The following is a 25,028-nucleotide window of genomic DNA, read 5'->3' on the forward strand; positions in this document are numbered from 1 at the left end:
GTGTAGGGTTTTCGTTGTTGTCGTTTAGTTTAAAATAACGTATGGAGAGCATGGCAAAAATAGTCTCAGAACAGAGTGGACTTGAAATTTAACATATCCTGCTGGCATCACTTGCCTATAGAAAAATTAGAATGGATCATAGAATGTATGAAAAGGACTCACTACACTTTGGTCACACTTTTATAAGTACAGTGTGGTGTTCAAACTTTTAGTGTGTGTGTATGGGGGGGGGAGAAGTAAAAGGATCCGAAATTGGAAAAAGAACAGATTGTTTGCTATGATCAATTAAACTGATTCGTAAGAAACTGACCTTTCGGTAGATAAAAAGTCATCTGACATCGACAATTCTATGTGTCCACATTAAAGAGAAATCAGAGGATTTAGCCTATAGATGATGGACAGGAAAGCTCCCAGGAGCCATTATCACGGAAGATTAAAGGGCTTTGTCTTAAACGTCTTGTACAATTCATACTTAATATCTCAGTCTCAGCATTTCAGGTTTGGTCTCATACCAATAATAATATTGTCATCCCTCTTCACCCGGTTAATTTTCTTTTTATATTATTAGCTACTTTAATCTACCAAGTCCATTCTTCTTTATCTATTCCTGGATTCGTCTTGGTGCTTTACCCAGGCTACATGCTGAAATAAACGTTGAGCTTTCACTCTCCGAATAAAGTTTTCCTGCCAGAGGCTAGCTCTGAGAGCTTTACTCCCGCCTCACCCCGCCCCCCGCCCATCCTTCCCGCAGCGTCAGCCTCCTGCACCTGCAAATTCTGCACTTTGCTTTCCCATCGTCCTCCTGTCTCCGAGCGGAGGAAACTGTGCCTTCTTCCTCTGAACCCCGGTTTAGATAAAGCAGCAACCCCTTGTCTTTGCTACCGAGGTGAGGGCGGGGACCCTTAGGGTAGAGGTGCTGGTGTTGAGGCTGAGTCCTGTCAGCGGCCTGTTCATCAGGCACGGTTTATACCCTGAAATGACACACGGGTAACACGAGGAAATCGACAGCCAATCAGAATGCAAGCATCTTTGTGTCAGGGGCAGCAACCGCCTTGCCCAACCCCGAGGAGAGGCGCAACAGGACTTCGGGGTCAAACTTTCAGCTCGCGCGCCCCGCCTACCAGAGGACCGCTTCTACCGCGGTGCGAGCGCGTCCCCGTTTCTGCTCGGGCGTAGCCGATTGGAGGCGCGGGCAGAATGCGGTGGGCGCAGCCAATCCGGGGCGCCCTCCGCCGCTCTTCTCCCCGCCCCCCTCCTTGCGGCGCAGTGAGCAGCCTGCGTCCGGGGAGCCGGCGCCGCTGTCAGCTGGCGCCGCTGTCAGCTCGCGGTCTCCAGGGGTCCGCGGGAGGAGGCCGAGGCTGCGGACGCGGGCGCCCAGGCCATGGCCGCGCCCGGGCTGCCGCAGCCCCCCGCCGAGGGCTCGCCCTGGCCTCTGCGCCTGCTGCACACGCCTCCAGAGCTGCTGCGGCTGGACCCCACCGGCGGCGCGCTGTTGCTGCTCAGCCTCGCGGCGCTGCTCGGCTGGGGCTGGCTGTGGCGGCACCGGGCGCGGGGCATCCCCCCCGGCCCCACGCCCTGGCCCGTGGTGGGCAACTTCGGCTTCGTGCTGCTGCCTCCGTTCCTCCGACGGAAGAGCTGGCTGCACCGCCGGGCGAGGGCCGCGGGAATGGAGCCCTCGGCCCTGGGCCCGCAGTTGCTCCTGGCCGACCTGGCTCGCGTGTACGGCAACGTCTTCAGCTTCTTCATCGGCCACTACCTGGTGGTGGTCCTCAGCGACTTCCACAGCGTGCGCGAGGCGCTGGTGCAGCAGGCCGAGATCTTTAGCGACCGCCCGCGGGTGCCGCTCGTTTCCCTCGTAACCAAGGAGAAGGGTGAGCCGGAGCCTTGGGGGTCGCGGGCCGCGTGGACGCGCGATGCGGCGCCCGGGGCTCCCGGTGCGCGGGGCTGCGGTTCCTGCGCCCTTTCCAGCCCGCGCACCTAGCCACCTGCATCCAGCCCCGAAAGGGGAGGGCGGCGGCGACGCGTCCCTTTAACGGTGCCTTTAAGATCGCCTCCAGCTGCTGGATGGGTCACTCCTTCATAGTCCAAGATCAGAAGTAGGAAACCCACCAGAAAGTTGAGGAAGGGTAATGGGGACAGGGGTGGGGGTGGGAAGCAATGTGCGAAAGCCAGACTCTACCTTTCCAGGGATATTCTGTCCTTCCCAGAATAAGGCCTCATTCTCAAGGCTGTATCCCCAGGGGAAACTTTGGCCATGTTAGAAGGAGGCAGGGATATTCTTTACACCTTCTGAGTTCTGAGTGAGAGTTTAAAAAGATATTTTCCATAAGATATAAGGTCCAGAAAACACTTTAGGAGCCTATTAGCAAACCTCATTTACTGGGTTTGTAGCCTCTGATTTCAGCTTCTGGAAATCCAAGTTGGGCAGTTTTGAAGGTTGGGAAACATTATCATCTGCAATAAAAGATCACATTTACCCTTTCCTTAACCCCACGCCCCCCTTTGTTTATCAGGCTTACCCTTTGTTTTACTGACTGAGTCAGATGTTGATTTAATTGCCTTTCATCAATCAGGTGTTAAATCTAAATGTCTTTCCCTCCAGAAGCTTTTTCTCACTTCCTCTCCAATTTAGGCTCCCTTTTGGAACCAATTTCTATGCACAATTGCTTTTCCTTTACTGCACTTAACAAAACTGGGGCTGCATAATTTTGTAACTGGATGTGGGTCTTCACCACTAGACTGACGTCTAGGAGAATGTGGAATGTGGCATAAAGAGATCCAGGCTTTTTAGAATCTGATTAAGCCAGAGTTTGGATCGGGATTTTAAATGAGTAGTAATGATGATCAAAATGTTTTAATGTCCCACTGAAAAACAAATGTCACCATCCATAATGCACCATTTCCATGCCTTCACACATCACTGCTGCTTCTACCTAGAGTTTTCTTCCCATCTCATGGCTGGCTAGAGAACTCCTGTTTGCTTTGCTTTGCTTTTCTCTCCCTTTTTATAAAAAAAAAAAAAAATCGTAGTGAGATACACATCATAAGATTTGCCATCTTAACCATTTTTAAGTTCAGTGACATTAAGTCATTCACATTGTTGTGAAACCATTACGACTTTCGGCAGAACACTTCTTATCTTGGAAAACTGAAACGTCATAACCATTAAACAAACATTAAAAAAGCTCCCTCCTTGGGGCACATGGCTGGCTCAGTTGGTCGAGCATTCAACTCTTGATCTTGGGGTCATGAGTTCAAGCCCCACGTTGGGGATAGGGATTATTTAAAATTAAACAAAAACAAACAAAACCCCTTCCATCCTCTCTCTAGCCCCTGGCAACCAGTGTTCTATTTTCTGCCTCTACAAATACGACTATACTAGGTACTTGATATAAGTGGTATCGTCCCATATTTGTCCTTTTGTGACTGACATATTTCACTTAGCATCATGTTCTAAGGTTCTTCCACGTTGTAGCTTGTGTGAGAATTGCCTCCCTTGTTAACTCTGAATACTATTTAATTAAATGTCTATAACACATTTTGTTTATCCTTTTGTCTGCTGATGGAACTTGGGGACTTCTGCCTTTTAGGTATTGTGAAAAATGCTGCTAGGAACTTGGCACACATCCATGTGAGTCCCTCCTTTCAATTCTTTTGGGTAGAAACCCAGAAATAGAATTGCTTGATCATGTGGCAATTCTATATTTAATTTTTTGAGTAACTGTCTTACTGTTTTCCATGGTGGCTGCGCCATTTTACATTCTCTGGTGGCAGTGAATAAGGTTCCAATCTGTCCACATCTTCACCCACAGTTGTTATTTTCCATTTTTTCACACCTGCTTGTCTGTCACCTCTTTGAGAATGTGTTCCCTGACAGACTCTCTACACCACCAGGGAGAGGTGAGCTACCCTTTCTCCATGATACCACTGTTGCATTTTAAACTCTGCTCCCCACCCACCCCTGCCGGTCAGTCAGCACATCTCCTCCCTTCCTCCTGCAGATACAGTTCTGCATCCATCCACTTCTTTCCATCTCCATTGTCAACACCCTCAATCAGTACCATCATTTTTCATCTGATAGTTGAATACTCTTAACTAGCCTGCTTCCTCCCCTCTAGTTTTTTTGCAGACAGCAGCCAAGGGATCTCTTTTAAAAAACCGTGAATCAAACTATGTTGCTCCCCAGCTGAAACCAGCTGCCTCTGTGTCCTTGACCTACTGCGCTCCGAAGGACCTGGCCCCTGCCTGCCTTTCTGACTTTAGCTCTTTTCATCCTGCCTTTACTTGTTCATTGCAACTTGCTCTAGAAAAATTAAGCAGATTCCTGCCAAGCTTGTGACTGTTTCGGTCTGCTTGGTTTGTTGTCCTTGGACATGGAATAACTTTTCACTTGACTGACTCCTTATCCTCTCTCAGGCCAATTGTCACCTTTCAGTCCTATTTTAGACACTGCCCAGTATCACAACGTATTTTATCTCATTCATATTTCACTCATTAAACGCCTTGAAAATACTTAGGTTACGACCAGCTCCACCTATCAATGGAATATAAACTCTGTGAGGGCAGAGATTTGGTTCATCTTGTGAACCACTGTTTCGCCACTTATCGGTACAAGTGGGTAATCAAGACATGAGTGAATTTGTGCATACGAGCGTCTGTTGATGTACTTACTACATTACATTGTAATTTTTTTTTTGCATGTCTATCGTTTCCTCTGGATTTTTTTTTTAAAGGTATGAGTTAGATTTTCTTCTTTGTGGTCCTTCTTGGTGGGTTTATGGTTTGCTCAAAAATCTGTAATAAACAGTTTCTAAGTATTAGTTGGGTCACAACTTATTATTAGATCCTTTATGTAGGAAAGGACTGGGTACCTGGGGTAACTTGGTGTTTCAGCATCGCAAAACATCCATTCCCCCAAGAGACCATTAGGATTTTTTAGGTGATACTGCTCAGACGGCCTAATGGATGTGTGTTGGGTCATGTGCTGTGAATTGAGAAAAATACTGTGGCTGGCGAAGGTGATTGACAAGAGAAGGTGAAGGAAGAACCGTAGGCCACAAAGGAAATGCTGTGGGGTTAACTTAGAGTAGAGAACAGATCATCTGGATAGGAAAATGTAGATAACTGAGGAATTTTTGTAATGGAACTTTTTCTAGGGTGAAGAATAAAAGGGGAGAATGTGAGTTTATTTCAAGATGTCCCTCAAAGGGTGAAGGACCAGACAAATTCTGAGCAGACTTTATAGATTGAGAAATGGGTAGCCTGCAGTTACCAGCCTGAAGAAGAAAAGCCAGGGGGCTAAAGGCTGAGCTGCTGAGCTCAGCAGGATTTGGGGAGTGCCCCGGCTGCCTCTGGCTACTGTTCCCAATGGCAGAATTGTAAACTGTGAAGTTGCCTAGGAAAGACGTGTAGAGTACAGGAGAAAGAGAAATGGTCTCAGGAATTAGAGGTCAATAACATTATTTATTGCAAGATATTTTTGGAGAATGTTGCTGCCTAAGTTGGCGAGACTAGCAGAGAAGTGAATGTTTCGTAAGCAGTGGTGTGCACAGGCAGGCTTGAAATAGTTGACAACACATTGCCAAAAAGTTCTAGAATGTGGGAGGTTGTTTATTTTGTTCATTATATTTGAATTTTGCAAAGCATCATGCTTAGACAAGTTGATGTTTTTTTTTTTAATTCCCAAAAAGCTGTAGTAAACTAGATAGACCATTAAGATATTTCACATTAGCCATGTCATCCTACTCATGAATCTATCTGGTTCTTTTCCCGAGCAGGAATAGAAAACAAAGTTACAAAGTCAGAGCCAAGGCTACCAAAAGAGTGCTTTACTCTAAGTGTGGTCTATTTCTTCTAAACGGTTTGTGCACATCACATTTTTATTATAAAATATTTCAAATATGAAGTTCAGAGAAGAATGTAAATTCATTTATCTACCATTCACATTTGCTTCCGATTCATAATACATAGCTTCATTTGGTATGTTTTTTAAAAACTTACATATGTTATTTGTTTGAGAGAGTGCACATGAGATCGGGGGTAGGGGGGAGAGGGGAAGAATCTTAAACAGGCTCCACGAGCAGCATGGAGCCCCGTACGGGCGCTCGATCTCACAACCCTGAGGTCATGACCTCAGCTGAAATCAGGAGTTGGATGTTCAGCGGACTGAGCCACCCAGGCACCTCTAACGTATCTACTTCCAGTTTTTGTTTGTTGATTTATGTTTCCTTGTTGATAGAAATTAGATGCTTTCTAATTTTAAAAGATTGCTAGAGGCTTCGAACAAAAGTGAAAGCAAGCTGTAGAGCCATAAAAATGGAAAGTAAAAGGAAATTTGGAAGAAGTTTAAAAGCAGGGTATAGACCAGTCAGTGTTCCCTACTTGAAAGGGGAACATGATGCAGAATGAAATTAGGAAATGAAGGTAGAAAATGAAAGTTCATCTGGGGAATTTAAAAATGAATGAGGAAAGCAGGATAACCATATTTTGTAGTAAGGTCAGTAAAATAGGTATTTGAAATTCTTGCGTACTCATATCAAGAAGGCCTGAATTCCCACTAAGAGGAACACTTCCATGACCCCAGAGAAAGAAAGGACGGATATAATCAGTGGATGGGCAGCACCTTCTCTGCTTCAGGAGGAAGAAAACGTATGTGTGGTAAATGTAAATTGCATCAGATTTAATGTAATTTTAGTGTTTTTACTTTAGCGTATGTTTATTACTATAAAACGTTAAAACATGGACAAGGAAAAGAATTCCTTTCCATTCTTTCCAAAAAGAATTGAAAATCATCTGTGATTCCTGTCGCTTTGAGGTAGCCGTGACCGACATTTTTATGCATTGCCTTTGTCTCAGGCGACTGGACCTGTTTTAACAGCGTACCATAGCCTGGGTGGCTTATACACGACAGAATTTATTTCTCATGGTTCTGGAGGCTGGGGAATGCAAGATCAAGGCCCCAGCGGACTCGGTGTCTGGGGGGGCCCACTTCCTAGTTCCCTGATGGCCATGTGTAACCTCACATGGTAGAAGGGGGGCAAGGGAGATTTTTATAAGGATACTGATCTCATTTGTGAGGGGCGTTCACCTTTGTGACCTAAATCACCTCCCAAACACCTCACTTCAGATGCCATCACGTTGGGCATTAGGATTTAACATATGAATTTGGAGGGGGACACAAACATTCAGCCTGTGGCAACCTTCCAGTATTTTTTCTATTTGTACATGTATTTTTATCCCTTTGTTAAAAACGTAGATTCAATTAGCCAACATATAGTACATCATTAGTTTCACGTGTGGTGTTCGATAATTCATCACTTGTGTGTAACACCCAGTGCTTATCACATTGTACATGTATTTTTAAAAAGTGTATTTGCTTCTGTCAAATGAAATCATACTCACACTCTTTAAAATTGTTTTTATCACTTAAATTTTCTGAGTATGTTTCCTTATTATTCAATATTCTCCTGCAAAGATCATAAGAGCTGTACAACATTCCTTTGTGAGAATGTATCACAGTCAATTTAGCCTATCCTGCATTTGGTTTGAAGTGGATTTTTGTTTCAACTGTCTACCACTTGTTCCTCTGATAAGCACTCCCCTTTGAGGAACTCTTTGTCCTCACCACCCGTTTGTACCCACTAACTGTGGTTGGAAGAGGAGATGCCCTATCTTTATATGAACTCCCTTCTCTGGCCACAGTGACTGGTCAAGGGATAGACCCTGATCAAAGATGACTTGATCAGAATATCTTACCTCTCTGTACCAGTGGCTAGTCTATAGGCTGGGCAGAGAACTCAAAAATTTATATTCACGGCATAGTCTGGAAGTCTCAAGTCACAAAATAAACTTAAGGTGTTCTAAGTTGATATCATCATGGGACACCTGACTGAAGCATTGTATCCTACTCCAGCATTTTTCAACTTGGATCTGGCCTTTTCTCTCAGGGGAAAACAGGAGATTAGGAAGCCCAAGATAGCTCCTGATGCTTGGAAAAGCTGGTTTGAAGTAGGAAAAAATGAAGCCAGGCAGAAAGTAGTGAAAAATAGATGCAGGGAGAAAGAGTTGTGTGGCGTTTAGTCTTCTCTGAGCTCATAACACCCAGCTCTTCCTGTTTTTGGTTCCACAGCCTAACTGGCCTTTCTGCCAAACCTACTTAAGGATATATTTTTGTCATTCCCAACAGAAAGAGTCCTGATTTTTGCTTTGGAGCCATTTTTATGTTTTAGTGTTATTACCTTCCTAGAAATGAAGCCCTTATATATATATCCATGAATACCATTGCTTTTCAGGGCTGCGAATGGAGAGGTCTATGAATGGAGAGGTCAACAGCTGAACCTCTCTCAGACATTCCTAAGACCTTAAGTCATTCTGGCTCCAAAATATGAGTGTTTTGTAAAGTTTGGAACCATGAGGCCATTAATGATGTCCATGCCTCTCATCCTAGCATTCTCGGACACGGTCTCTTTGGTCATGTCTTTTGTCTTGGACTTCCTACCTGTCAACTTGTTGTCAGATGTCCCGAACCTCAACTATTAGCCACTTCTGAGAAGGTTCTCTCCATCTCCTTGCCTTATCTAAAACTGAGTTCCCTCTAAAGGTAATTTAGCTCTTCTTGAAACATCCCCTTTAACTTTGCTCAAGTTATTTAGTTTTCTAAAATATGCCTTCATACACATCTTTATTTACAAATGCAACATCCGCTCATGTGTCCTCTCTTCGGAGAAGTGCTACCTTCCCTCAGCTGACATGGTGCTCCTTCCTTTGTCTGCATTACAGTTCAATCAATACATCCTAATAGTGCAACATTCAATACAGTCCAACATAAAACATTCAATACTGTGCACTCCTATGATACAACTTCAGTACAGTCCAACATCTCACATTCAATACAACACATCCCAACAACGCCACATTCAATAGCATATATTCCAAGTCTGCAACTTCACTCCAATCCAACATACAGCATTCGATACAACATGCAACTTCAATACAGTCCAGCATACAACAGTGTATATGGATTGTTGGTTGATCTAGTTCCTCAAAAGACTAACATCTTAAAAAGAGGGATTGTGTCTTTTTAATCTATATGCCCTTAGTAACTGGCACACAGGGGACTCTAAATAAATACTGAAAAAACTGTTAGGAAAGAGGCATTTTACTAGATAAAATATGTCTAAAATACAAGTGCATAGTTTGAAAGATGGTGAGTAGATAATACAGACTGAGGACCTAATAAAAGTTTCTTGAGAAATAGGACAAAGCAGAGATATCATTTGTGATATCTTAAATTAGATGGCAGTTAAAATTAGTATCAAATCCTGAAGTTAGGAAAAAGAAGGGGGCCCAACAACACTTATGTCTGAATGCTGAATGCTGCAAGACATGGCCATGGTTAAATGCAGTAGGAGTGGCTAAGCTGTGGTTGTCTAGGAAATAGTTTATGGGGCTTTATTGAATAAAGGGAGAGTTCTCGTTTCAGGAATGGTGAAGACGTTTCCATTTCTTCTTTGTCTTGATAATCACACACCAAACCAAAGGGACTTTTAACAGAAGCACACACTCCGTCCATGGTGAAATGAATCTACAATCCTGTGCCACAACATTTGAAGAGAAAAAGTAGACCTAGGATTGGAAAATAACTTCATGGTGTGGAGGATGACCACTCTCAAGTGTCTACAAGGGGGAGGGGGTGTACTAGTGGAGTGTGAGACAGTTTACCCTGTGGAACCCCAGAAAGTCTCAGGAATTGGAGGTACCAGTGATTACAGGAGACAGGGATGGGCCACTGAGTTAGACCAGTTTCTTATCACCACAACCACTCCCTCAGAAAACAAAGTAGATGCTTTGGACAGTCTTGGGTTTTAGTGACCTCTTGGACAAGGATGTGGAGTGGGTGAGTGAGGGCAGAGAGATATGACCTTGTATCATACAAGATGAAAAGTCGCCTCTAGGTAAAGAGAGGACTCTTGAAGAGCTTCACTTGGAGTGAAAGATTGAATTTGACAGAGAACACCCAGCAAACCTGGCCACTAGCAAAAGAAAAGAAGGAAATTTGTCTTTCTTGGCTTGGACCCTGGTAAAGAAAATGTTCTCTCCTACCTCCAATCCCTGCTGCAACTAGCCCTGCCATTTTAGTGCAAAAGCAGTCACAGACTATATGTAAATGAATTACAGTGGCTCATTAACTGGCTGTGTTCTAGTAACCTTTATTTATAAACCCTGAAATTTGAATTTCATGGTTTTTGTATATCATGACATATTGTTTTGATTTTTTCCAACCATTTAAAAATACTAAAACAATCTTTGCTGACTGGCCATATAAAAAGAGGCAACAGCTGGATTTGACCTATGGGCTGAAGTTTGCTGATTGTTAATCTAGACTTTAAATAAATGTGTTAAAAATTTAAGGGTGAGGATTCACTCTGTTTCTCTAATGCAAAAAAAGGTGAGAAAGGAAAGGGAAAAAAGAATAGATACAGTAGGACTAAGTTCAAAATAATAGAAATAAATTAGTAATTATATTAAATGTAAATGGAATAAATTGACTGGCTAAAATATTGCTAGAATGGATTTTTTTAAAAATCCAAATGTATATTAATTAATTTATAAGATTTATTTATTTGAGAGAGAAAGAGAACACGCATGAGCATGTGCACAGGGGAAAGAGCAGGAGAGAATTCCCAGGCAGATTCCCACTGAGCATGGAGTCTGACCCTGCTGATCTCAATGACCCATGAGATCACAACCTGAGCCAAAAACAAGCCGAAACTGGCTGAGCCAACCAGGTGTCCCAAATGTATGTTATTTTGAAAGAGATATACCCTCCTCTGAGAAAGAGACATACATAAGGGTACATTAAAATTCAAAATAAAAGAAAGGAAAATGTTATATGGAGACAATACTTTAAAAAGAAAAGCTGATGTCTTTTTGACAATGTATACTTTAAGTCAAACTTCATTGTTAAGAAGTAATGAATTAAATGATGATAAAAGGAAGCTTTTTATTAAGCCAGGAAGATATAATAAATTTAAACTTGCATGTACCTAACAATACATATGTACCTAAGAGCAAAGATACATAGATATAAATAGCTATATCGCAGTATAATGTAGCAAAACTTGCAGAACTGCAAAGAGTAGTTGATAAATGTACCATATACCAAAATAGTTTAACATAAGTATTTGAGTAATTGAGAGAGCAGGGAGATAAAAATTTGCTAAGGATACAAAAGATTTGATTCCAACATTTACCAGTCTTTTCCTATTGGACATATAAAGAACCCTGTATCCAACAATTGATTTAAACAAAACTTCTTCTCAATTTTATTGGAAATTTTATTAAAATTGATCACATACTAGGCTAAAAAGCAAACCTCATTCGTGTCAAAAATCAGTATAAGACAATTTAGGTAGCAAAAAAATCATAACAAAAATTTTTAAATAAGATTATAATGAAAATACATGCAAACAATACTTGTGGACTATAACTCATGTGGTACTCAGAGGCAAAAATAGAATCTTAAGTTATTTATTAGGATAAAGGTCTGAAAACTAGTGAGTTAGATGACCAACTGTATATATCTGGAAAAAAATAAAAGCATAAGAGAAAAAAAGGAACATACCATTATAATTTTAGACAAATTCTTCCAGAGAGAAAGAATATACCCTGGCTCATTTTAGGAGGTCAGTATATTCAGACAAGTGTATTATGAGAGTGGAAATGTATTGGCCATTTCCATTTGTGAGTATGAATTTTAAAAAACACTAGGGGGGTGCCTGGGTGGCACAGTCAGTTAAGTGTCTGACTCTTGGTTTTAGCTCAGGTTGTGATCTCAAGGTTGTGCGATGGAGCCCTGCGTCAGGTTCCACGCTCAGCTCGGAGTCTGCTTGGATTCTCTCTCCCTCTACCTCTGCTCTTACCACTTGTGCTCTCTCTCTCTAAAATAAATAAATAAATCTTTAAAAAATATATTAGGAAACCAAATCCAACATTAAGACCGTAAAAGCACTATAACCAAAACTGTATTTATTCTTGCATTGCAAGCAGGTTCAATTCTCAGAAAGAAGGCAATTTTCAAATCTATAAATTAAATGCAATTCCAGTGAAAATCCCAAAAGTTTTTTTTTAAATAGAACTTGACAAGCCGACTTTAAAGTTTTATAAAAGAGTGAGGAGCCAAGAATAATAATAAAAATTTTTTGAAAGAGAACAAGGAGGGGGGACTTCCCTATTAGATGTTAAGACTTACTATGAAGTTTATTTATATCTTAAAAAGTAACAGTAATTAAAGCGATGTGCTTTAAGTGCTTCATAGCGTAACTTGGCAAGTCTTCTGTGCATTGGAGATGTGCATATTTTATGACTCATCAATCCACTCTTAGCAATGTCTTCAAAACTCTGAGGAAGTAGAAAAGGTAGAATAAATATATTTTCTAAAAAATCTTTAGAAATTTGCCTCCCATGCACTTTTGCTGTAGCAAAATCAGGGAAGGAAATAAGGAGGAAGAAATAGAATCCGGGAAATGGGTTCAACACAGGAGAGTCTAAGAAAATTCCTAAATAATGCCACACAGAAGTCACCAAACACCTGAACAGAAGATCTGGAAAGGCACCCGCTGTGGATTTGAGCAGATATGTGGCAGAGCCCAAGGAGAAAAGCTAAACTGATAGCTTGTCTGATTCTTTTGACCACATGGATGTCTATTTCGAAGGGCATTTTATGGAGGTATTAAAGATTAACCACAGAGAAGGGTCTGTATGTACCCCATCTCAGTGCCATGCACACAGTCGCGTTCAGAAATACTAGTTAGCTATGTAAAGCATGTCCTCAAAAGTGGCAGAAATGAAGTCAATTAAAAATGGGGAAGGAGAACTGGCTGGAACAATGAAGGGCACCATGGAAAATAAGGGGGTGAAATAGGTTCCTATTTCATTGTGATGGGAAGCAAGGACTGTTTGAAAACAATTTGGTACATCGGGGAACAGCTCTATTGGGTTTTGGTGGTGGGAGATGTATAACATAAGTGAGGGTCAAATAAGGTAGAGCTGTGGAGATGGTTTTAAATTAGGGCTGTTGCCAGCATCAGACATTTTAGAGTACCTGCCAGTTATTCGGTTCCAAACTAGTAGCCAGAGTTATAATCCAACTGGGCTGTTGATTTATTCAGTTAATATTTAACAAGCTTCTCCCGTATCCCCAGAATAATGCCAGAAGCTGGGATCTTAATGGTCAGCACAGTCTGATAATGTCCCTGCCCTCCTCGTATTCAGAATGCTGAGAATACGGGGATATCCAGCCTGAAGCATTTTTTAAGCCTGGATTTATTCTTACAAAGCCTAAGATTTGGAAATTTACACTGACTCTAGAAATTGAAATTCATTGCTTTTCATTCACCAGGAGTTCCTACCTATCATAATAAGCTTTATCAGATATGATTTTTGTTATTAGTAACATATACTATCTTGATAATTCAACCTTGCTCATCACTCTTCTTGGCTGGTGATCTCTACCTGTAGCTGAATTTTGCACAAGGGGTTTGACAAACACAGAACACACCTCATCGTAGGTCCTGCTCAGTAGGATCAGGCATTGCTCTCTCTCACCTTCTTTTCTCACTGTCCTTTTCCAGGGATTGTATTTGCACATTATGGTCCAGTCTGGAGACAACAGAGGAAGTTCTCTCATTCAACTCTCCGTCATTTTGGCTTGGGAAAGCTGAGCTTGGAGCCCAAGATTATTGAGGAGTTTAAATATGTGAAAGAGGAAATGCAGAAGCATGGAGAAGACCCCTTCGACCCTTTCCCCACTGTCAACAATGCCGTCTCTAACATCATCTGCTCCCTGTGCTTCGGCCAGCGCTTTGATTACACCAATAGTGAGTTTAAGAAAATGCTCAATCTTATGTCACGAGCGTTGGAAATCTGTCTGAACACCCAGCTCCTCCTGGTTAACATATGCTCCTGGCTTTATTATCTTCCTTTTGGACCATTTAAGGAATTAAGACAAATCGAAAAGGATATTACCACTTTCCTTAAAAAAATCATCAAGGACCATCGAGAGTGTCTGGACGTAGAGAACCCTCAGGACTTCATAGACATGTACCTTCTCCATGTGGAGGAGGAGAGCAAAAATAACAGCAATAGTAGCTTTAATGAAGATTACTTATTTTATATCATTGGTGATCTCTTCATTGCTGGGACTGATACCACAACTAACTCCTTGCTTTGGTGCCTTCTGTATATGTCACTGAACCCCGACATACAAGGTAATTAACCAATGTTTCCTTTATCCAAGCAAAGCCAGATTATTTAAACCAGTACCAGCAACTTGGGCGATACTGTGGCTCCTAACACTAAGCAGTGTCTTCAGGCCCAAAAACAAAGTGGAAATACTTGAATCCCATAGGGAACTGGGAAGGTGTTAACAGCGAAACTCCCAAGCTTCTAGACAGTGGGACTGATGTCCTATTTGCTTGCCCTGATTCTGTGTGAAATGTGTGCTAGAGGAAGGCTTTTAGAAAAGAAAGACAATTTGAAGCTAACGGGAGTTACCGTGATTATCTGAACCCAGTCCTCTTGCTTTGAAAATGGAGACCAGAGACCCAGAGAAGTTATGTGACTTTCCCGAGATCACAGAGCTCCTTCCACCACATCAATACCGATAGGTAGTGAGTGTCTGGCAGTTCACAGTAGAAGACCACAAAGGAGGATGGTGTATTACTTTTCAATTCCTCCTGCAACAAATCACCACAAACTTAGTGACTTAAATCAACACAGATTTGTTATCTTAAAGGTCTGTGTCTCCCGGCATTCCTTTCTGGAGGCTCAAGAGGAGGATCCATTTCCAGCTTCCTTGACTCTGGGCCCCCTTCCTCTATCTTCAAAGCCAAGGATGTTGCAGCTGTTCTGACCATTTTCTTTTACTCACATTTCCCTCTGACACTAAACTGGGAAAAGTTCTTTAGTTTGAAAACCCATGTAATTAGTGCACACCCAGAAAATCCAGAATCATCTCCCCACCTCAAGACTCTTAATCAAAATACCTGCAAGGTCTTTTTTTTGCCACATAAAATAACATATTCATAGGTTCCAGGGGTTCGAGGTGTGGGTGTCCCTGAGGGGCCATTTTCTATTATAAATGAGATTATGCTTACTGCATTAGTTAACTATTGATGAGTAACAAATTATCCCCAAATTTAGCAGCTTAAAGCAACCACTATTTACTATCTCACATAGGGATCCCAGGGCAGCTTCGCCCGGTTGGTCTGGCTTAGGATTTCTCATGAAGTTGTCAAGCTGTTGGCTGGAGCTGCAGCCATCTGCAGACCTGACGGGAACTGAAGGATCCACTTCTAAGATGGCTTGTCCACTTGACTGTTGGCTGTAGGCCTTACCAGTTGGACTTTTCCATAAGGCCGCCTGACTTGGCAGCTGTCTTCCCCAAAAATGATTGACCCAAGAGAGAGCGAGTACCGAGACAGGAGCCACAGTGTCTATTATAGCCTAAGCTCAGAAGGGACACGCCATCACTTCTCCTTTATTCTGTTGGTCACACAGACCAGCATGGTACAGGGTGGGAGGGGACTGTACAGGGATGTGAACACCGAGAGGCAGGGATCACTGGGGGCCATGCTGGGCTACCTCACGTTGTCACATAAAAGCTGAGAGAGTCAGTCCACTGTTCATATGAGAGAATGACTGAGAGGACTCCCGAATCCAGAATGCTTTCTCCTTTACCCATCTATCTGTTCTGCTATTTCAAAGTCACAAGATGGTACCAGGTCCCTGGGACCAGCTGCCTCTACTTGGAATATGAGACCAATGCTTCACTTCTCCGAGGCTGGGTCTGTCTGAACCGTCAGCTTAGCAGTTGTGGGTATGCTGTGATGGCAAGTATGCATAGGATGGCAGTCGCAATTCTCCCGGCTTATCTTCTGGTTGACTCTTTGCTATTCCTTCCTTTTTTTTTTTTTTTTTTTTAATAGAAAAGGTTCAGGAAGAAATTGAAAGGGTCATTGGTGCTGACAGAGTCCCTTCCCTCACTGACAAGGCCCGGATGCCCTACACAGAAGCCACCATCATGGAGGTGCAGAGGCTGACGGTGGTGGTGCCACTTGCCATTCCTCACATGACCTCGGAAAAAACAGGCAAGTCCAGGATCTTTCTCCTTTGAGTGCCCTTGAGGGGAGCCCAGCCCCTGGATCCAAAGGAGGTGAAGGGACGGTGAGCCGACCACTCTGAGGGTTTCACATGGCGTCGTGGATAATCAAATGTCCAGGGAACGTTTCGGTTGTCCGTTATTCAGGTCTCTGCAGTCCCGCCCGGCTCGTTTTATAAATAGCGCGCTAGGCTTCCGAGCATGCGCACTTGCGCGGTCAAGCAAATTCTGCCGCCGTTTAAGACCGCTGTGCTGGCAGGAAAGATGCCAGAATTAACAAAGGCACCTCTCCGTCTTCTTGGAGGGTCAGAAGAGCTCGCGGAAATATGGTATTAAGGATTTTAACCGGGAATTATCCTACTTCACCTTTTACAGTCGTACAACCGAAACACCGATATTAACTAGGAGAGCCCTTCTGAGTCTAAGGGCACCTGTGGCAACTTCTCACCCACACTGAAATGGGTCCATTTTGTCATATCTTTGACACATAAGCACCCAGACTCCATGTAGAATCCCTCATAAGAAGGAACTTACCTCCTCTGTAGACAGCACCTGATGTAACAGGCTTAAATAGAGTTATAAGACAGTTGTAGGAAGCAATAACTTATAAATGACATTGGATCACTTCATGTTTTCTTTGGTCCAAATTAGATGCACTATGTGTGCAGTATCTTTTGGGCACTTTTTAAAGTGCGTATGAACTTGGCAGCTGCTAAGAGCCAGTGTTGACTTCCCTGTGCCGTTGACCCTTGGACAACACAGGTGTGAACTCTGGGTCCACTTATATGCAGCCTTTTTTCAATTAAAATAATGGAAAATTTTTTGGAGATTTGTGACAATTTAAAAAAACTCACAGATGAACTGTGGAGTCTAGAAATATCGAAGAAATTAAGAAAAAGGTATATCATGAATGCATAAAATATATACATAGATATAATTTAATCTACCATTTACTACCATAAAGTACAGCCAACTCTTGAACAACATGAGTTTGAACCATGTGGGTCCTCTTATGTGCAAATTTTTTACACTACCATATTGTAAATATATTTTCTTATGATTTTTTTAAAATATAAAATTTGTAATTCTTTGGAAAGTTTACCCAGAATGTCCTATGATTTCTGTTTCAGTGGTTTCTCTTAATTGTAATGTTTTTCTGGTTTGATTTAATTCATTCGTTCAACATCGGTTAAAGCAGCTCCTGTGCCTTATCTCGGGCTAGGTCCTGGGAGCTGTGGAGAGGATGCCAGTTGATAAGGTCTGCCCCTACCTTCCAGCTCCTCAATGTTTAGTCTCCACAAATTAAGTAGCTAGGTATGTAACTAGATTTTTTTTCAGATAGTGATGTTTAGGGAGAACTACTAGTAAGAACGTGTTGAATGACACTGGGTTTGTTTGTTTGTCTGTTTTAGTGCTCCAAGGATATACCATTCCTAAAGGCACAGTGGTATTACCCAACTTGTGGTCAGTACACAGAGACCCAGCCATTTGGGAGAAACCAGATGATTTCTACCCTAATCGATTTCTGGATGATCAAGGACAACTTATTAAAAAAGAAACATTTATTCCTTTTGGGATAGGTCAGTTAAACTTTTATTTCTTTATGGTATAATTAAAGAGGTAGAACTAGAAGAATCTTTTATCATTATACTGTTTTAAAAATATTTTTTTCTTGGGGAGGCTGGACAGCTCAGTCGGTTAAACATCTGACTCTTGATTTCAGCTCAGATCATGATCTCAGGGTTGTGAGATCGAGCCCTGCCTTGGGCTCTGAGCTCAGCGTGGGGTCTGCTTAAGATTCTCTCTCTTCCTCTCCCTCTGCCCCTCCCGCCCAACTCATGCTCTCTCTCTCTCTCTAAAATAAATAAAATCTTTAGAGATATTTCTTTCTTAGCAAGCAAGTGTAAGAGAAGAGGTAAATAATCCAGTTAATGCAGCCCCACTATATTCATTTCAGATTTTAAAAACAAAATGAAAGCAATTGGTTTTAAATCCTTAAATATGACTAGAATTCTCCCTTTCTGAGATGCCCAAGTGATTATTTGAGTCCCAGGAAATGGTTGGCGTTAAGAGCATCTTGTGACCTTCTGCTGGGCTGGTCGCTGAGAGGCTGGGTTCTCGAATCTCACCAGGCCCTCTTTTAGACACCTGCATGAGCACATGTAGGATTCTTTCTGTAAAAAAGGAATGCTCCAGAGATCTCATCTGACTCGTTCTCTCTTTAATCTTCCAGGTAAGAGCAAAGGAAAGAGATAGGTAGGTACGGAGGAGACAGAGAAGCCTGTGTCGGTCTCTAGTTCCAGTCTAGAATGAGGATAGGTTTTTGTGAGCAGGAATTAAAATGTGAACTTCGTACATAAAAATTCTGATCAGCATATACTTTGGGAAGCCCTGAGGTATATGTGGCCATTTTATTTTAAAGCTCTCTGTATCTGCATTTAAAACACTTAGTGGAGGTATTTCAGATAAACTTGCTCTTCTGCCGTGGTATGATAATCCCAACCTTTTCTTCTGATCTCATTTTTAGGGAAGCGGGTATGTATGGGCGAACAGCTGGCAAAGATGGAATTATTTCTGCTGTTCGTGAGCCTAATGCAGAGTTTCACGTTTGCTCTGCCGAGGGGTTCCGAGAAGCCCCTCCTGACTGGCAGATACGGCCTAACTTTAGCCCCGCACCCATTTAATATCATCGTTTCAAAGAGATAAAGATCAAGCCTGAGAAGACAACATAAATACATTTCCTCCTTGACAGATTCCTTCCTTCTGCAGCTGAGAACCGACCCAGCGACGCAGCGCCTGGGTTAGGCTCAGATGAGAGGAGGACCAGACATGGGTAGACCTTGCCTCTTGGAAGGTTCCTCAGCAGAACATGTCTGTCACTTTACTAATGCCCGTCTGTGACTTAGGGGATGGGGACCCGAGTGCTGGGTCGGGAAGCAGGAGATCTGGATTTTATCCCCCGTGGCTTCCAGCAGCGAACATTCCTCCTCATCACTCAGTGCCTCCGTCATTCCGTGTGTGAAACGAGGTTCAGAAAACGTGCCTTCTCTCCCTCTCTCAGCGCTAAGGAAGGTCAAATGCCGCATGTCTTTCCCGACATCACCAACACACTGTTAAGTACTGATGACAAATTCAGAAGCCAAAGGAAGACCCGCCAGCTTAAGGCCTGTGACAACACGAAAGCAGGGCTCCTACTTGAGCGCTTTGCCAGAGAAGATGTGGGTTTCGGCCGTGAGTTAGAGCTTTTCTCTGCACAGATCCTACGTCAGTCTTGGGAGGGGGGAGGCTCGTTTTGTTACTGTTACCTTTTCCTTTGTGATTTAGTTTTTTACATTTTGTAGACGTGGGCTCAAGCGCCCCTGTCCGGTATGGAGAGGAAAGGCTGTTGTTTGAATGTACATGTCGGCCTTCTGTTTCAGCTGCGGGAACAGGGAGGCTGGCTGAAGAGGTGGCTTCATGGCTCAGAGTTGCTCTGCTGAGTTGCTTGCAGAGACGTCGCTCTTTCGACTTGAGCCCTGAGTAGTGAGCTTGGGAGTGCTGACACCGGGACTCCTCAGGGAAGGATTCAGGCTGTGCCAGACATCCCTTTCTTGTTCTCTCTTCCACTGGCTTCGTACGTCTCACCTTAGCACTTCTCAGACAGAGAGGCATTCTTAGTCCTGTGAAGAGAAGTACATCCGTCCTTAATAAAGACGGTCCCTTCAGAAGAGCAGTTCTCAAAAAAGGCGCTGACCCCTTTCAGGGGGTATTTGGAAATGTGTAAGTGCATCTTTGGTTATCACAATGGTGAGGGAGCTCTCGGCCTTTTGCTGCCGTGCGGCCAGGATGCTAAGTGTCTGAGCAGACCAGTACCAGGAGGAATAATCCTGCCAACTGCCAGTATTTTCCCCAGCCCACTCCTGGATTCTCCCTAGCGCTCCTGAGAGAGAAGTGACCACGATAATAAGATTCCCCCTGCAGGCTGAGCCTCCTCCTGCTGGCCCCAAACTCAGTGCTTTCCTTGTGTGCCTACACAGTTCTTACAGAAACTCGAGTAAGATGCATTTTGCAGCTGGTAGAGCTGAGCGTCAGAGAAGTGAAGGTGCCTAGTCCGAAGGTCCCGCTGTCATCTCAGACCTGCCCGTCCTTGTGACTGGAGAGTTCTGTCTGAACGCTGCTCTGTCCTGCCCGATCCCATGGGAGTCTACTCGGCGTTTTCAGTGCAGATGGGTGAAGTACAGACAAATCTCTAGGTGCCTTGAGGATTTTTGTCAACTAAAGAAACAGCAGCAGCAACAACAAAAACAAAACAAACTAAGTGCCCAGGGACTGTGAGCGAATTGAGCGGCTGTTGTCTAGATTTGTGATGACGCAGGTGTGGTTATGCTGTACCTTGAGCGGGGCAGTTTGTTCCTCATCTGGAATTTTATACGCTTTTGAGGTGCACTAATAATTTGGCATTAGCAAGTTTATTACTCCTAAATTTATGCATACATTCTCAACATTCCTAACCAGTTGCCGCTTCCTTGAAAAAAAAAACAAAAACCCTGTTCTGTGAGATTTTGTTGAAATCAGATGGTCATTAAACTTTTAAACATAATGCCTCAGACTGTAGCACTTAAAAACATCTCTGTGTGGTAAGCCACTGAAAGGACTGTTAATGCTTTCCTTGTATATGTTGGCGTTTTATGATTTTGTACCTTATGATTTATTTGAAGTGTAAAAATAATAGTACTTAGTTTTATATATCTTCCTAATACCTAATTTTTAATCCTCATCTTTAGCATAATTTTTGGTGCTTTTATTAAACTTTTAGTTTTAACTGAAATACTATCACGTCTGGTTTTTTGTTGCTTGTTTTAACTGCTAAACAAAAATTTTTAAACTACACGTCAAGTTAGGAAATGGAAGAGGGAGCCGACCTCCAAAGAGAAAGAGAGATGGTCACAGTGTAACAGAAGCATGGCTTTAAACTGGAGGATAATTCGCAGTTTCTCTGGTTTCTGATTTCTCACGCCCAAATCCAGCTTTATTTGAGGGAGGGATGAACCTACAAGAGACCATTGTGGCGAAGTATTGAGTACCTGTCTCTCTTACACCTCTCAGCTCTAGGAGCTTTGGTAAATACCTCAACCGGTGAATTTTGCCTACAAATGAGCTGGCTTTTCCATGTCCCACTCTTCCTCCTGTCGTCATAGCTCAGAGGTCACTTCCAATCTAAAGTGGCCTCTCAGGAGAACTCCCTGCTGTAGATTAAATGTTTGTGTCCCCCCTAAATTCTCATATTCAAACCTAATCCCAATGTGATGGTGTTTGGAGTGGGACCTTGAGGAAGTGACTAGATGATGATGGTGGAGCCCTCGTGAACGGATTAGTGTTCTTTTTTTAAATTCATTTGAGAAAGAGAGAGAGGGGACAAGCTGGCAGAGCGGCAAGCAGAGGGAGAGGGAGAAGCAGACTCCCCGCTAAGCAGGCAGCCCAATGTGGGACTCAACCCCAGGACCCTGAGATCATGACCGGAGCCGAAGGCAGACACTTGACCATCAGAGCCACCCAGGTGCCCGGGATTAGTGTTGCTTTGAAAGAGGCTCCTGAGAGCCGCCATGGGAGGAGCAATGTGAAGACAGCCGTCTGTGAGCCGGGAAGTAGGCTCTCAGCAGCTCCCGATCTGGCCCGATCTTGGACTCCCAGCCTCCAGAACGGTAAGAAATACACTTCTGTGATTTACAGCACAGCCAGTCTGGTATTTTTGTTCCAGCAGTCCACACGACGCTCCCAACCTCATCATCACCCAGTCCCTCCAAGCCCTCCTTACTGTTTATGGTTACTCTTACTCTATTTATTTAAACTCTCAGCTCCTACAATCTGCTCCACCTCCTGCCAGTTTAAAAACATTGATGCACAAGTTTTTAATTTTAATGAAGTCCAATGTGTCTATTTTTTCTTTTGTTGCCCGTACGTTTGGTGTCCTGTCAAGAAATCATTGTCAAATCCAATGTCACAAAACTTTTCCCGTTTTCTTCTAAGAATTTTACAGTTTCAGCTTTTTTGTTTAGCTCTTCGGTCCATTTTGAGCCAGTTTTTGTATGTGGTGTAAAGTAAGGTCTAACTTCATTCTTCTGCATGTTGCTACAGTTTCCCCAGCACCATTTGTTGAAGAGACTATGTTTTCCCTGCTGAATGCTCTTGGTACCCTTGTCGAAAGTTATTTGACCATATATATGAGCTTTATATTTCTGGGTCAATACTATCTTTTACAATAATGAATTTCTAGGGGTGCCTGGGTGGCTAACTTCAGCCCAGGTCATGATCTTGGGGTCCTGGGATTGAGCCCCAAAGGCGGCTCCATGATCAGCGGGGATTCTGCCTCTCCATCTGCCCTTCCCCCTGCTCATGCTCTCTCTGTCTCTCTCTCAAATAAATAAATAAAATCTTAAAAAAATAAAATAATGAATCACTGAACAGTTTTATACTAACATTAGAATATTCAGATAAATCAGTGAAACACAATAGAGATAATAAACCCATACCCTCTAGTATAAAAGTGGCATCATGCCATGAAGGGACAGAAAATAATATCATTTTTAGAAAGTGCTAGGGCAATTTGTTAATTATTTAAAAAAATAAAATAACACATTTTCAGGTATCTGGGTGGCTCAGTCAGTTAAGCTTCTGCCTTCAGCTCAGGTCATGACCCCAGAGTCCTGGGATCGAGTCCCACGTGGAGCTACTTGCTCAGAGGGGAGCACTTCTCCCTCTGCCTGCCGCTCCCCCTGCTTGTGCTCTCGGTCTCTGTCAAATAAATAAAATCTTTAAAAGAAAATGAGAACAGCTCGAAGGAGGCCGATTACATAAAAATGAAAAAAAAATAACACATTTTCTCTCTTTTCATATACCCAAATCTAAGAGTTAGTTCTAAAAAATAGAAATAATATTGTATGTATGTATATTCTATATATGTAAGTATCCATCTATGAAACATTTAATATGGAAATGGGAGCTATTTTTCTAAGCATGAAAAAGTAATAGATTCAATCACAAATGTAAAGCACAATAGATTTGATGACATAAAAACAGAAAACTCCCATGTTCTAAAATGACAGTGGGCAAATCATGAAAAATAATTATATCAGTCTTGACAAAAATTTAAAATTCTTAATATATAGAGTGCTTATAATTCAATGAGTAAAACACCCAGTTTTAAAAATGGGGGGGGGGCTTCCTGGCTGGGTTGGTGGCTAGAGCAGGAGACTCTTGATCTCGGGCTTGGGAGTTCAAGCCTCACATTGGGCATGGAGCCTACTAGAAAAAATAAATACAAATTGGTGAAAGACATACAAAATTTTGAAAATACAAAAGGCCAACGTATGAAAGAATGTTTAAATTCATTGAAAATGTAATTAAAACAGTAAGATACCATTTTTTATCCATCAAATTTTAAAGATACATCTTAAAAGGAAAATACCAGTTATGGATAAAAGAGAAGCATTCATTCACTGCTGTTGGCAATTTAGACTGAAGCTACATTTCTGGAGAAAATTTAAGAATATGCATGAAGGTTTTTAAAGTATTTGTTCCTAAATGCAGAGTGGTATCCTATGTTGGATTCTGGAATAGAATACTACATTAACGGATAAACCCAAGAATCCCAGTGGAGTCTGGAGTTTAGTTAATAGCATTGTCTTCAGTGTTAATGTCATTTTTGCCAAGTGTACTATGGTTATGTAAGATGTCAAAATTAGGGGAAGCTGGGTGAAGGGAGTCATGAGCTCTCTGCACTATCTTTACAACTCTTCTGTAAATCAAAACTCATTCCTCCCAGAAGTTTTCTTAAGTAAGTATTCACCCCATTTGGCTCAATCGCCTCTACTTCTAAGATATAACTATGGGTAATAATGAGAGATAAAAATAGTTTTGGGTAAATTATTCATTATTCATTGCAGTGATATACTTGATAGCAAAAGAGAAAAGGAAAGAAACGACAAGCAATCCGAATGCTCAACACTATCGGTAATGTAATAGCCCTACTCATTCACACATAAAATAATTGAGACCCGTTCTAGATATTGGGGCATAGAAGCAACCAAAATGAAGATCTCTGAAAGAGCTTAATCTCCAAAAGAGGAAAAAATGACAGTGAATAAGATAAATAGTATGTATAGTTATTAGTCATAAATGTTAAAGACCAAAATAAAACCACGGAAGGGATGCAAAAAGCCAGGGGATGCTGCACTTTCAGGTGCAGAGGACAGAGAAAGCCTCACTGGGAAGCTGACATTTGATTGAAGACCCAGGGGAAGCAAAGAGCGCACCCTGGGGGCATCTAGGCAGAAAGAATACTAAGTCCACCGGCCTCAATGCAGGGGTGTGTCTGAGATGTTGGAGGAACAGTCTACGGCCATACCACCCTGAACGCACCCGATCTCGTCTGAAATGTTGAGGAACAGAACATCTAGAGCAGAGTGAACAAGAAAGAATGGTAATAGGAGAGGAAATGATAAACTTGGAAGGGAGGGCAGATGATACAGACGATGGCTCAGTCTGAGCGAGATGGGAGCCATAGAGGGTTGTGAATAGAGAAGGGACAAGATGTGACTTTGAACTGAATGGATTCTCTCCGGCTACTGTGTTAAGAATAATCAGAATAGGGGCAAGGGTGGAATAATGGAGTTTTATCTAACAAATGTTATTCTTAATAACTTTTAACAGCATCAAAATTGCTCAAAATATTATAATTTTAAAAGAAAGACATAAACCTAAATACACTATGATCCCTTCTTCTAAAATTATACACTGACAGAACTTTGGATAGTAAAATTACGGTTTTGTTTTGCTCTCAACTCTTCTATGTTTCTCAATCTTTCTGTAACGAACATCTTTTCCTTTAAAA

At 42.4% G+C, this 25,028-nt stretch overlaps 1 protein-coding gene across 1 annotated transcript; it reads left to right on the top strand.

The window, feature by feature from the left end:
• The first annotated feature begins 1,366 nt into the window (after positions 1-1,366).
• Positions 1,367-20,971, top strand: LOC103661830 (cytochrome P450 2U1). Its single transcript, XM_040626218.1, has 5 exons — positions 1,367-1,871; positions 13,632-14,267; positions 15,987-16,148; positions 17,572-17,739; positions 18,687-20,971. The coding sequence occupies exons 1-5, from the start codon at positions 1,382-1,384 to the stop codon at positions 18,863-18,865; spliced, it is 1,635 nt and encodes a 544-aa protein (XP_040482152.1). The 5' UTR covers positions 1,367-1,381; the 3' UTR covers positions 18,866-20,971.
• Positions 20,972-25,028: the final 4,057 nt, after the last annotated feature.

This window comes from Ursus maritimus, unplaced genomic scaffold (genome assembly GCF_017311325.1).
Source record: "Ursus maritimus isolate PB19 unplaced genomic scaffold, ASM1731132v1 scaffold_11, whole genome shotgun sequence".
In the NCBI taxonomy this organism is placed as follows: domain Eukaryota; kingdom Metazoa; phylum Chordata; class Mammalia; order Carnivora; family Ursidae; genus Ursus; species Ursus maritimus.